The following is a 14,387-nucleotide window of genomic DNA, read 5'->3' as shown; positions in this document are numbered from 1 at the left end:
TACAAAATAAGATGGATGTGGTTTAAATGAGAGCTGCTGAAAGCAACATCACATGAAGTGATACACCATTGACAACAGGATAAGTATCTTGTGCTCCGAAGAAAAGTCCCAATTACCTGCAGTGCTATTCAGAGACTAGGCAGCAATCAACTGATGCGCAGATGCTTTTATAACCTTGAAAGTTATCAAGTGCAAGAGATTCCCCAACTTTGAATATAGGCTGAGGAACTTCATCACTTCAGAATGCTGAGTTCAAGCAAGTCATCTCAAAGTATTGATTATGCTCCAGTCAGTTTTCTGCTGACCTTGTTTAGTGCAGTACTTCTTCAAAATGAAGTGGAAGGTTTTGTAACCACAGCTGTGCAGCTCTCAACCACACATTTTTCATATTTGCTTGGGTGATGCTTTTTCAAACATTACTCCAAGAGATGACAGCATCTTTCCTGGTGACATGGACAAAGGGAGTTCAAGAGCTCTGAGAATGTGGTTGAGTCATGATTCCCAAAAATGTAGTAGAGGGAAACTCGTCTGCAGCAAGGGCTGTGAATGAACTAGTGCAGCTTTTGGAGGAGGGTCTGGAAGCTCTTTTCAAATGTATTTCTAGAAATTCTGGTGGAAAGCTTCTGATTTGAGATGATTCATTCCATTGGCTCAACACGGAGAGAAACCATTACTGTTAATGTAAATTCTGAACCTTAGTAAGGATTTTGAGAACAGAAATTAAATTAACCCAGTGCATTAGGAATGATTCTGAGGTGACTTTTACATGAGGAAAATGGTGATCATTCTAGATTTGCTTGGTGTTGATGCCCACCTTGTTGCTTTTATGCTTATATTGCTGGCAAAACGTTTTTTGCAACTACTACTACTAGTTATTCTACTAGTTATTGTGTAAACACATTGAGATGCCCTAAAGAGAGCTGTTGGTATAGTTCTAACGACTGCTGTGTGTTAATGATGTACATGTAGAGTGGCTGGCTTACTGGGTGCTGGACTCTGGATACTTCAGTGAGACTTGTATACTTAAGAGAAAAAAACAGTGAAGTCTCTGGAAAATGAGTGCCATACTTAGTTTAGGTTTAATTTTCAGCAATTTTCTTTAAGTTTGTCTGATGATCTGTATAAAGGTGCAGGTATCCTAGGACTTCTATCAAGAAAGTGAGGGGGCATTTTCTGTTCCATGTGTTACAGTGAATGCATTCTAAACCTGATATCTTCTATTTCTTCCTCAGTTGATGCCCTTATTGTTGAAATGGGGTATGCAGCATTAGCCTGCCAGTTGGTCCAGACTTCTGCTTGTGGACAGTTCCTTATGCTTAGTTATTTACAATCAAAATGGTAAATCAAGAGTTGTTACATTGATGGCACTGCAGCCTTGGAGTAGCTGAAGGTGTTCATGACCAACTGCAATCTTTAAATTAAGATACGGTCCTTAAGAAAGTCCTGATGGTCTTTTTTTTTTTTTTTTGCTGTGGAGGCACAGGTAGCTAGTTATACCCGCTTTCTCACTGAGCTGGGTAAACGCTTGGTGAGCAAGTCTGTGAGACACCAGTCCTGGTGACACAAGCCTGTGAGCAAGGCTCACTTGTGTTTGGCAGAGTGCCCCATCCAGAAGATAGATACCAGGCTGCTTTCTCAACTCCAGACTTCAAACAGAAGCAGTTCAAGTGGGTCTCCTTGTTTCCAACTAACAGGTGGGGTTTTTTTCACTGTTCTCCGGATGATTTTGTTCAGATTGGTTGGAAGTTAGGCATACCAAGACCTTCTGCAAGGAGGGACAGTTATTTAATATAAAAACTGAATGTGAACTTTTCATCTGTAGTTGATCTTGTATGTTCTGGAATCAATTTCTGGCTCAGATTTACCTGCCTCTGAGAGCAGAAGCCATTTGACAGCTATTTAGAAAAAGTCCATTTCAAAACCAGTTAAAACTCTGGATAAGATGTTGCTTTTTCTGTTTCACGCTTCAAGATTTTGTCATCTGTGCTAGAACTGCGCTGTTTTTGAATGGGAGCAATTTGGAGTCATCAGCTTAACTAGTAATTAAAGCTGTTCTTCCAGCTATATGTTTGCGGATGCCATGTCAGAGGAAAAGAAATATGCCATAATCTTCGCCAGTGTCTGTAACAGAATGTGTAAAAATAACAGTTAAAATGTTTCAGTAGAGAAATGTTGCTGTTTATGATCTCTCTCCCCTCCTGTGTGTTACATCATGGGCTGCTTGCAGGCATTGGAACATTGTGGGGAAGATACTGTGGGGAAAATGGAATAGAGGAGGGATAATGCATCAGGAAAACATGTGGGTACAAAGAATATGCTCTACTATAACTACTGTATAACTACTGATACAGGTGCCGGCTTGCAACATATATGACTGCAGAGATACCGTGTTAATCTCCAGAAATACTCATGATTTTTTTTAGCTTTTCCCAAAAGATTTCATGCAATCTTACCTCCTTTTTTTTTTTTTTTTTTTAAAAAAAAAGAGGTAGGGTTCAGTTCAAACTCTACAATCTTCAAAGGATGCAGCAGTAAATCTAAGAGTACATGATAGCAAATGCAGCAGTATACTTCTAGAAATTAGAGTACTTCCTGTGCAACTCTAATGGGGCCTACCATGCTGACTCAAGAGCCTTGTGCTTATAAAAAGTTTTTCTTCCCTGACTATATTAACTTTTGTTTCATCTGAAATATGGGCCTTTCCTTATATTGTGTTGTCATTCTCCTTTAAAACTGACTAGTTATAGTGCATTCCCTCTCTATTTCTGAGGATAACATTGAAGTTCTGTATGGTAGAGGAGAGATTTTACTTAAGTATATAGTAGAAAACATTAGCTTTTAGGTGATCAAAGAACTGATGGCAAGAGAGTCTTATGAGTTGTGTTTAACAAACAACCAAAGGAAGGTGCCTGTGAGAAAAAAAGGAGAGAGGAATTTTAGGGAAATAAAGGCATACTGTACAAAAAGTTGGTGTTTTTATTCTGTCCTTACCTTCATTGCCTTGTCAATAGCGCAGAAGATACGAAAAAATGTTAAGGAAGGGTGTTCACAAAAAGATGTGTCAAAGATTACTGTGAAAAGAGATTTGCAGAACCTGATAGTGTTTGGTATATTAATTGTGTTCTCAGTAGAAAACACTTAGCTGCACTTAGGCTTTTTGATTGTTGTCATTATATAGAGATAATATATGTTTTCCAGTCTCAAGTTTCCCGTTTAGTAGGGGAATATTTGCAATCAGTGTATAGCAGTATGAGTCCACAACATGTGAAAAAGTAATAAGCTTTTGTAACACTTTCAAGTAATGCAAACATACTGCTCCAGCAATAGCTGATAACTTAAAAGAATTTATAGAGGAAGGAAAACTGACAAAATACATTCCAAGTACAGCAGCTTCTTCAAAAGTATTAGCTACTCATGGTACACAAATGAAGCTGTGCTGCAAGGGTGCAAGGGCTTAAAGAAGTGGGTAGTAATGGGATTCTGAACTACTGTGTACTGGCTATATATATAGAACAAAGATATAGCCATTTAAGCAGCCTCAGCTAGAGATAGGAGCTTAATCACACTAACATATCTTAGTTTCTGGAATCAGTTTTTAACAAATGCTCTTTTTTTTTTTTTTCTATTTCAGAGATCCAGCTTACTTTGATGAAAACTGGCTAAACAGGATCAAAACAGAAGTAGGAGATAATTGGAGGCTAAAGGTATTGGACTTTATTTGCTTCTCTGCAGATCTGTGTTTCTGTTCTTAATACAATGTTGCGTTTAAATATTAGCATATTTCTAGATTAAGACCTTGCTTTATAGTGCACTAAGTTGAATTCAAGACAGTTTTTAATTACACTTGCTTGTTTTTTGTTATTATAGTCCTGCATTGTTTAGCGAAGAAAACCCATTTTGAGTTTTAAATGGGTTTCAACAATTTAAAAGAATATTAATAAATATTAAAATAAACATAATGCTTAAACTACCATTTGAAAAACAAAGAAATGTGAATAAAACATCTTTTGTTTTTAATGCAAAGTGTGAAATTATGCTTTCATACAGAGGAAAAAAAAAAGCTCCAACAAACAACTGTGTAATAACAGCAGATTAATAGCCAGTTTATTTAAATAAAAATGGTAAAATGTTGTTTCATTTTACTTTGCCAGCTCTGCACAGCTAGTGAGTTTTAGGAGAGGAAGTGATGTTTTTTCCGTGTTGTTTGTACTCAGCATGTTTTTAACCACAGCCTATTTGCTGGGTCATTTATGTCACTTGGTATTCTAGTGCTTTCTCTGCAGATCTTAAAGGTAATAGAATTTATGCTCGTGCAGCCATGGAGCATTTTGGTTTATAAAACCTGAAAAACACAATTTCATATGCAGATACTAGGGTAGTTTCTGACCAGAGAATGATACATGTACCTTTCTGAATTGCTGTTTCCAGCCTGGTTTCTTTCTGATGATTTTCATTAGATAATATTCCATAAACACATTCTGTTCTGGCTCCCAAAAACTTTTCTAAACGTCTGTGGAAGGGCTGCAACTATGGAAAAACTCTAGTGTATACCATGTTATCAATGTTGCTGACTGAAGAGGGGGTAGACACAGTCAAGGGCTACCTGAGGAAAGGACAGAGCGTGTTGTTACATATGTTGTCAGCAGATCTGTCAGCACGGTATGTACAAGTCTGGACTGTCTAGAACAGCTTGTCTAATAGTCTTACCAGCAAAGTGTGGGAACATTGTTGAGGATATATCTATCGGCTGGTAAAGAAAAGATATGGTTCCTAAAAAATAAAAATTAAAAAAACCTGCTGGTTGTAGAGCAGTTAATTTTTATTTTTTTTTCAAAGAAGCTTATGAAATTGCAAATGAACAGCCAGATGCAAGGTTTCTTTTTTCCCTAAAATAATATTGTGGCTTTTTTCCTAAGGAATATTGAAGTCTTGGTTGTTAAATTATAAGAACAACAGTCTGACAACTGCTTATTATAATAGCATTTTAATCAATTAAAAATGGAGCAGCAACTTCTGTAAGTCGTACGGAGCTTGAGGAATATTTTTTTTTCCTGTCTCTCCTGCCTGTGTGGCAAATTCTAAGGCTTAACAGGTGTGAATAAAACAGAAAGACTGAGCAATCTAGTAACTTCATTATGTGATTGAAGTCTGGAAAAACATCAACTCAAATTTCAATTTCTCGCTGATGTCATTCCTTTTTATTTTTCACATTTCCATGTAAATAAGAACTAAAGACTGGTGTTTTGTTCTTGTTTAAAACAAGTGCATATTACAGCTTTTTGTGTATGTTTTTGTATGCCCCTTCCTTTAAAAGTCACAAATGTGGTATTTTTACTCCTATTCTTTAATGAAAGTAGCCTTCTACTATGCCAGCTCCAGCTGTTCTTTTTGTGTACATGAACACCATTAGTAGTTTAGTTGTTCAACTGTTCATCCTTCAATCAATTATTCATAGTCTTGCTCATAGGAGTGTTTTCAATCTGTGCACTTATTTTGGTTTGTCATTGGATTATAAATGTAGGCAACATAGTCATGTGTGTCTCCTTAATATGATTTCCCTTAATATTTTAAGAAGCACCATGAGAAACTATAATTAGGATAGTTTGGTACCTCACAAGTCATGATAATGAGCTGAAGAAAATTCTTGTTGCTAAACATGGTTGCTCTTTACCTCCAATATCATGTAGTACAATAGTCACTACTTGTGCAAGCTCTCTGTATTATGAAGCACATAAAGAAACAAGTCTAATAGGGGAAGTAGGTTTAAAACAAAGAAAACATAATGTGCCTGTAATTCTTTGTGAAGCAGTGGTTCAGAGAGATGTATCAGACCCTCCTAACCACTACTGAGAGAGTTATTCAGAAAATGATGCACTGCATCATTGGATACTGTCCTCTGTGGTATATAAACAAGAATATATGGCTGAGCTTTCATTAATTTTCTTGTGTAGCAGTTCATGAAACTTAGTTTACTTTTGATAACTGCAGGAATGCTATCTTATTAAAAGTATTTTTCCCATTGCTGTACCAGTTTAAAACGAAAGTAAAAATTCATACGGGTGTTGTTATGCTCTTGGTTTTGGGGCAGGTTGTCTGACATTAGAGATTGAGCAATGAACAGGATAGAAAAAGGGAAATGTTAGAGCTCTGGGGACTTGCAGAGTAGGAAGTGGTCAGCTAGCATTCTGTTTATTAAAACAGACCAGATCTGTTTGCCTACTGTGTTTAATACAGAAACATTTTGTTACTTAGAGTTAAAATTTCTGGTGCACAGCATATATCAGCATGCTTCACAGTCAGTTTTTTCTGTTGTGCAACAAAACCCACCATTTCTCACTCCTGGCCTAACAGCAATTATATGTTGTGGTTTAAGAAAAATCATAAAAGCACAGACATCTATTTCCTGATATAAAAATGAACACTTAAAAATTGTTGGGGTTTAAACTGTGTACACACTAGTGTTTCATGCTGAAGAAGATGACATTCTGAAGGCAAAAGAGCCTTCACTGAAACTGGAAAGTGGTGTGGAAAATAAGTTTATTGCCAAAATGTTGCAGGAATGAAATTCCCTAATCAAGAAACAAGAATAGTTCCATATTGAGTAGTCCAGGAATATCAGTACCAAAAGCTTAAGCAGTTAATCACTTGCTACACACATCATTTATTTTATCCGTGTGTGTAGCAGCAAGCTGTGTTTGTTCCATTCCTGAATAGCACATTTAAACAGCATGTGCCACTAGATTTTCTCCAACAAGTACTGTTTGAATGCTTTCTGTTTGATGGAATATTGCAGGGTGGACTAATTAATGAAATTAGAGTGCAGACTATTTAGTGTTGTAAAGCAAGTGAACAAACGTTCTTCGTGAGGATTAATTTTGACTCTAGCAGTAGTACATTTATGCTCACACTGATTTATTCCAGTACAGGCTGGGTTGACTTGAGTAGTACTTAGGAACCTAGTTTTCTGTGTATGGTATCCTCCTTCTGCTACTTTCATATTCTTTGCAGAGAAGGGAACACTTATTCATGAAAAGCCTTTTAGAGTTTGAGGGTTGTTTGTTTTTTTTTTTTCCTGATAAAGATAGAAGCCTATCTTGTGAATGTTCTTCTACAAGCAAGAAGTGGAGATCAGGCATTTTTATTAGCCAGCATGTATTTCTGTCAAAAAAGATACTTAGCAGCTGATACATTTAATTCTTTTTTTTTTTTTGTATCCTTAGTTCCTAAGTCAGCAATGTCTCTGAATATAAGTTTAATGTGGGAATACTGTTTGTTCAGAGCGACCTTTTAATGATTTTTTTTTTTCCATTTAACTGGAGGGTGTGTCTGTATCTGTTCTTCCTGGTATTTCTTTTTGCAGAAGACAGGTTGGAGGGGGATAACTCCAAAGCTAATAGTACAGCCTCTCTCTAGGCCCCATTTATAATAGTGAAGAGACAGGATGCAGTTCAGAGCAGAAACCTAATGTAATGGGAACTATGCATACACAGTTTGTTTTTTTTTTAATTTGTGTACTCTTCTTGGCTGCACTTGAATTAGTCATATACCTGAACCTGAATGATTAAGAGTTTTCCTGCAAGCTGCAAGCCTGTCCTAGCAACACTTCCAGAGGTTATAAGGTTGTTAATTATAACCTGTAGGAAGGGAAATAAGTCTATGCATAATTACCCAGGAAAGATACTGTAGAATAACATTTCAACACTGGGGTTCCCATTTAGACAGGTGAGTACCTGAAATGTACAAGGATAAATTAATTTACACAGGGTATTCAGTACAAGCAGGATTTCAATCATGCATATGATAAAAGGGTAAATGGAAAAATGAGAAGTGTCTGTTTGACAGCCATTTGACTGGCTGTCAAAATGTTAGAGTGAACAAGTGGTTACATAACCCCTGGTCCCTTTTTGTCAGTCACCACAAGCTGAAGAGCATTTCTGCTGTCCGTTACATTAGGCTTTCCTTTTGTTACTCTGGTATATTCATAAAGAGAACAATCTAGACAAACTATTCTTACAGATCCTCAATATGGAATTGGTGTTTGAGCTGCAATTAAATAAAAATAGAGATTTCATATGACAGGTGAGAAAAAAATTTAGAGCAGCCCCAACTCCCCCCCCCCCCGCATTAAGGTTTACTGTGCCAGATCATGTGTTGTCTTCAATAACCCAAGCCAAATCATATCTGCTTTCATTCTAGTCTGTTTATCAGGTTAATGCTGTAGAGTAAGGGTCAGTCTAATTACATAGTGTGTGTTAACTATGTAGAATCTTAGAATCAGTATAGAAATATAGAATCATTATATCAATATAGAAAAGACCTTTAATAATATCATTACAGAAAAGACCTTTAATATCATCTAGACAAACATTTAACCTTGTACTGCCAAGTCCACTACTAAACTGTGCTACTGAGATCTACATCTACATGTTTCCTGAAGACCGACCCCCAGGGATGCTGACTCAGCCACTTCCCTGGGCAGCCTATCCCAATGCCACACAGCCCTTTCAGTAAAGAAATTTCTTTCAGTGAAGAAATTTAATATCCAATATCTAATATCCAACCTAAACCTCCTCTGGTGCAACTTGAGGCCATTTACCCTTGTCACTTGGTGCTTGGGAGAAGAGCCAGATCCCAATGTTGATACAACATCCTTTAAGGTACCTGTAGAGAGCAATAAGGTCTCCCCTGAGCCTCCTTTTCTCCATATGAAACACCCCCAGCTCCCTCAGCTGCTCCTCATAGGACTTGTTCTCCAGGCCCCTCACCAGCTTCGTCACCCTTCTCTGGACTCGCTTGAGCACCTCGATGTCCTTCTTGTAGCGAGGGGCCCAAAACTGAACACAGTACTCGAGGTGCGGCCTCACCAGAGCCGAGTACAGGGGGACGATCACCTCCCTAGCCCTGCTGGTCACAGTGTTTCTGATACAAGCCAGGATGCCGTTGGCCTTCTTGGCCACCTGAGCACACTGCTGGCTCATATTCAGCCGACCGTTCACCATCACTCCCAGGTCCTTCTCTGCCTGGCAGCTCTCCAACCATTCCTCTCCCAGCCTGTAGCTCTGCTTGGGGTTATTGCGCCCCAGGTGCAGGACCCGGCACTTGGCCTTGTTAAACTTCATGCAGTTGGCCTCAGCCCATCGGTGCAGCCTATCCAGATCCTCCTGCAGAGCCTTCCTACCCTCGAGCAGATCAAAACTCATGTCTAACTTGGTGCAAACTTACTGAGGGTGCACTTGATCCCCTCATCCACATCATTGATAAAGATATTGAAAAGAAATGGCCCCAGTACCGAGCCCTGGGGGATGTCACTAGTGACCAGCCTCCAACTGGATTTAACTCTGTTCACCACAACTCTGAAGAAGGGGAATGATGGATGGAAAAGATACTAAAAATGAATTGAGATGATGTTGAAAATGAATAGAGATTCATCTAGAAACAATCAATTGTGAGTTGTAAGTGCTTTAGCAGTGTAATGAAGTGTAGTTGTTACTATTTTTTTAGTAGGTTTCATGTCTTTTCCAAGTGGTTATGGATGTGCAGAAAGGATTATGAAAGGGGTTGGGAGGGAAGCATATGTGCTATGTATAGAAAAGGAAGAGGTCAGGTTGCTGGTACAACCAAATAGGGATCCCATGTGCTCATGGGCTTATCTCCAAAGGATTATAGAGCACTTTCTAGTCATAATCCACCTTGGAAATTGTATCTGTTGTGTTCTGCCATTGCATGACATAATGGTTTTTGTTAACTGGTTGTAGTGTTGGTTTTTTTTTCCATGTGTTTAAGAAAAAGACAAAAACATCTGATAAACCATCGCCTGCTGTGGTTTAGAATTCTATATGTAATCAGTTGTCTTTAACAATTTCCTGTGCTTTTCTCTGTTACATCTGTTGTTCATTTTCATTCATCTCTGTTTGAAGTCTTCCTTGTAAGAGTTTATGCTATGACCTGGGAAATGGTAATGGGTCCTCTGAGCTGAATCTCAAAACAGACAACGTTTGTGGTAGTTTCCCGTGATGATTCTCTGCCACTGGCAGTAGAACCATCTAAGTGTATTCATTGCACGCTAGTGAAAGAGAACTCCCCTAGTAATACTGAAGGTCGTTGTTAAGTTTAAGGCAGTCTATAAATATACTGCTTTAGCTTTATAATTGTCTGATTGTGCTCTGAATACAAAGATGGTGCAGTTAACTCCTGAAGGCAAGTTATCCCAGTACTGCTAATGGACAATGGTTGACACAAAAACAAAAAAGTAGGACCTCAAAGACAAGATTATTTCAGTTTATTTGCTGTTTTCTTTTTCTGAAGATGCTGTCCTATCTGGTATTTTTCTTCACAGATTTTGATCAATACTGATTTTATTCCAGCATCTCAGCTCTAAGTTCTATGAACGTTACGTGGAGGAAGATAACTCTATGCTTTTAAGAGATTTTAATTTAAACAATGCTCACAAGGAAAGGGGAAAAAACAGGTATTTTCTAGGCTAGTACATTCCATTTTGTTTCTCATTTCTGGGATTATGTTCAAGTTCAAGGTTCCTCACAATGTTCTCATCGGTAAACTGGACTTAAATTCTACAGCATGGCCCTTGGGTTTCTGCAGCAGATGCAGGTAAATTACAAGCTGGAAGATTTTAATGAATCAATTATGAAAATTATATTCCAATCAGTGCAGTATTTGTTATGGTGATTTGATAGAAAAATCAAATGATTTATATTCCCTTAAAATCTTAAATCTGTTGCAGACTTCGGTTATGATCATTCATAGCCCTTGAAAGATGGTGGTGATTGCTTTTGGGCGGACAGCTAGGATGTTGTTGTAGATTTTAGAGATGCATTAAGTGTTAACATCTGTAGCCTGTTCCTTTGTTGAGTTTCCTCCAGAAAAAGAACTGCATTTTTCTTTCATCACTTCATTTTGTCTGCTGACTGTTGGAGTGTAGAGTATGTCATTGGGCTTCAATCATGCCTCCAAACTGCTTTCTGCAATGTTTTCTTAGGCCTTTTGGAAGGTAGGTAGATTCTGTCCACTGCCAGAAGTTCCTTATTGGATATTTTCAGAATAATAAAAAATACATGTACATACGTAACTGGCAGTTTTAAGGCAGCTGGGATTTGAGAGTTTTGATTTTTTTTCCCCCTCCCTCCATTATAGTGTCATGGTTTGCCACTTTGGCTACTATTGTCAGCAACATCAGTTTACGAATCCTAGTCTGAATCCTAATTCTTACCCTACTTGTGTCTAAGATGAGATGAATAGAACTGGGAAGTGATTACTCAGTTCTCTAACCATCCTCTCATTTCTGCTTAGTCTTTATAGAACCCATTTATGGACTTCCTGTCATAGGAGACAAACGCACTGCTTCTGTTATCTCAATTTCTTGCTTATGTAGATTGTTGGGATTCTATACCAGTTGGTGTGAATCCGTCACAGTTATTTTCAAAAAAGATGTCTTTTCTAAGCATCACCTATGAGATCCATTGGCCATTTAATTTTATTTTTTTTTTGCACAGTTTCTATCTTAGAGACTTGTTCTAAGTCGTGGGTAGTATGGTTTGTGTTTTTTGTTGTTGTTTTGTTTTGCCAGAAAGGGAGCTGAAGAGCTGTGGTACAGATCCTGTACAGCAGGAGACGTGTAGCTGATGTCATTGATTATAAAAGTGGAACAAAAACTATCTTTGTTTGGCATGGAAGGCATTGCTAAGAAATGCAAATTTTGCCTTGACACTGTAAGACAGACATTTGATTGTGAAGAACTGGGTTAGGGGGGATCAAACAAAAATGGAAAAACAGGAGGATTAATTAGTGAGAATGCTAATAAGTTAGCCTTAAATAGGTTTGGTATAAAGGATGATATCAAGCAGTAGCTGGTTTTGGTTTGGAAAAAAAGGTTTACTTCTACAAACAGTAAATCACTAGCATACTTTATGACAAGAAGGGAGAAAAAGAATGTTTTGACTTACAGATAAAAACGCGTATATATACATATATATAATATATATACACTAAAATTCCTAAATATATATATACATAGTATATATATACACACTAAGATAAACTTGATGCTTTGAAGTCTGATCTAGAGGCCATCTGAGAACATGTGCTGATCTTCATAACTTTAATGGGTTATGTGAATTCATAAAGACATGAGATCAGGTCTAGCAGTCTGATCACAAGGGACTGTTGTATACTTTCCATAATTCTAATTTAAACTATTTAAACAGAAATTCTCATAATGCAAATTGATGCAATTGTATGATTCTTTAATGTGATTCTTCTGTGATTGCCGGCTTTATGATCATGTTTTTTGAAATTTATTCTTTGCATTTATTGTATTTCCTTCTTCTTCTTGTCAAATAGGTAAGCAACCTGAAGAAGATCTTAAAAGGGATACTGGATTACAACCATGAGGTATGAATATTTTAAAGTAGCCTACGTTTATGTTCTTTTTGTAAATATCTTACTTAACATATTTAATGTAAGTTATATTCTACTGATTCATTGACTTCTGGCTTTTTCTTCAAAAATGTTTTGACTCAGGGTGTTTCATGACCTGTTCTCAGGTGTTAGCCTGCTCTAAAACTTTTTACCTGCATTATCAAACACTCTAAGAGCTTTTAGAGGAATATGACATGCAAATCCTGTCATACAAACAGTAGATGTCTTTGCTGACTATGTTCTGATGATGGCCTTAAACCGTACCTCTGTTCAGTATTTCTCTTCTGTTCCAACTAAAAACTGCATCTTTTTCCCCCCCCCCTTTTCTTTGAAGAGAGTAAGGAAAGAGAATTTCTATCATCTTACATTACGGTTTTTAATCAATTGCATTAATCCTGGGATAATAGAGTCTGCACATAGTGTTCTCTGTTATGAAACTCAGAATTTAACCACTCTGGAGAAGAAACAGAACGGTATTTTTCAGTGGTGAATTTTCTGTTGAAATTTGCTTTTAGCTTCAGTGATGTTTTGAAGCAAATTGACTAGTACAGAGCGCAGCACAAAATCCATAACTTGTACATTCTGGACATTGCTTGTCCCTCAAAATACAAACAAAAAAAACAGTATTAGCTGCTTGGAAATACTTCTTTGAGGAAGGTATTTGTTAATAAATGTAAGCTTATACAAAGAAACAGATTTCCTGAATGAAAATGTTATGCTCAGAAGTTCAGATTCAGTAAGTGGCCAGATGTCCAAGCTGAAATTAATTTTGAAAATTGATGGTGTGGTGGGTTGACCTTGGTTGGCCAGCAGGCTGCTTGCTCACTCTATCTCTTCAGCAGGACAGGGGGAGAAAATACAATGAAAAAATATCACAGATTGAGATAAGGAAAGAGAGATCATTCACCAATTGTTATCACAATCAAAACAGGCTCTACTTAGCTAAGATTAATCTAATTTATTACTAGGAATAACAGGCAGAGCAGTGAGAATTAAAAAGAAACTAAAACCAACTTCCTTTATACCTCCCATCGTCCTGGGCTCAACTTCAGATTCGGCTCGTCTGTCTTCTTCCCCAAGTGGCACAGGGGCACAGGGAGGGGATGGAGGTTGTGGTCAGTCCATAAGGATTTGTTTTTGCTACTCCTTCCTCTTCCTTCCTCTGCATCATCTTGGGACTGGCATGCACAGTCTCACAAACTGCTCCAGCACATGTTTCCCATGAGCTGCAATTCTTCAAGAAGTGCTACAGCACAGGTCCATACAGTCCTTCAGAAAGAAAGCTGGTTCATAGCAGACCGTTTTTGGAAATAAATAAATTTGCTACAGAAAATTAATATCACTATGACAAAAGTGATGCCAGCTTCCTTTTGGATAGTTGGAATTTATGATGATTAAGTTTCTAGTGTGAAAACTTCACTGCTTCGATAAGCCAGCAGGTTTTGACCTGATTAAGTACGCAAATTTATACGTTTAACTTTATTTGGTTTGGTTTCTTTTCTTTTTCTGCTGCTGCGATGCTTGTAATGATATTGGGGATTATCTGGATTCTACTATGAATCCTGGTTATGTTTCTCTTGAGCCTGATTTCGCCCTCCTAGCAGTCTTCTTCTATAGTCACATCTATATTGCAAAGAATTTTACTGAATTAGCATAATGATACTTCAAAGATTTTCAGCTAATTTTTCTGATTTAAAAAAAATTAAATATTCATACCACATCCAGTAGGACAGTCTTTCAATAGCTATCATAAATTGCTGTCTTTGTTAGTTATAGTAAGGAAGAACAAGAAGTTAAAAGTACCTATTTATAGCTTGCATGCTTTCTGATGCCCCAGTAATTTTGCTGCAGAACTCTGCTGCTCTAGAATTTAAGCTTCTATTCCTTTTGTAAAAGAACTTTTTACAGTATTTTTAAAGTATTTTTATATTTATTTGGGAATAAAAAGGAAA

At 37.3% G+C, this 14,387-nt stretch overlaps 1 protein-coding gene across 4 annotated transcripts in view; it reads left to right on the top strand.

The window, feature by feature from the left end:
- HOOK3 (hook microtubule tethering protein 3) overlaps positions 1-14,387 on the top strand; it is an 86,920-nt gene that overhangs the window by 19,562 nt on the left and 52,971 nt on the right. For 3 of the 4 annotated variants that reach the window (XM_072031447.1, XM_038170794.2, XM_038170795.2), the window contains exons 3-4: positions 3,632-3,704; positions 12,358-12,408. In XM_072031447.1, coding sequence (XP_071887548.1) covers positions 3,632-3,704; positions 12,358-12,408 — 124 coding nt within the window. Of the gene's footprint in view, positions 1-3,631; positions 3,705-10,525; positions 10,609-12,357; positions 12,409-14,387 lie in introns of those variants that run through there. The other variant, XM_072031448.1, reaches the window with a different exon arrangement.

Source organism: Anas platyrhynchos, chromosome Z (genome assembly GCF_047663525.1).
Source record: "Anas platyrhynchos isolate ZD024472 breed Pekin duck chromosome Z, IASCAAS_PekinDuck_T2T, whole genome shotgun sequence".
NCBI lineage: Eukaryota > Metazoa > Chordata > Aves > Anseriformes > Anatidae > Anas > Anas platyrhynchos.
This window is presented reverse-complemented; position numbering and strand designations above follow the sequence as displayed.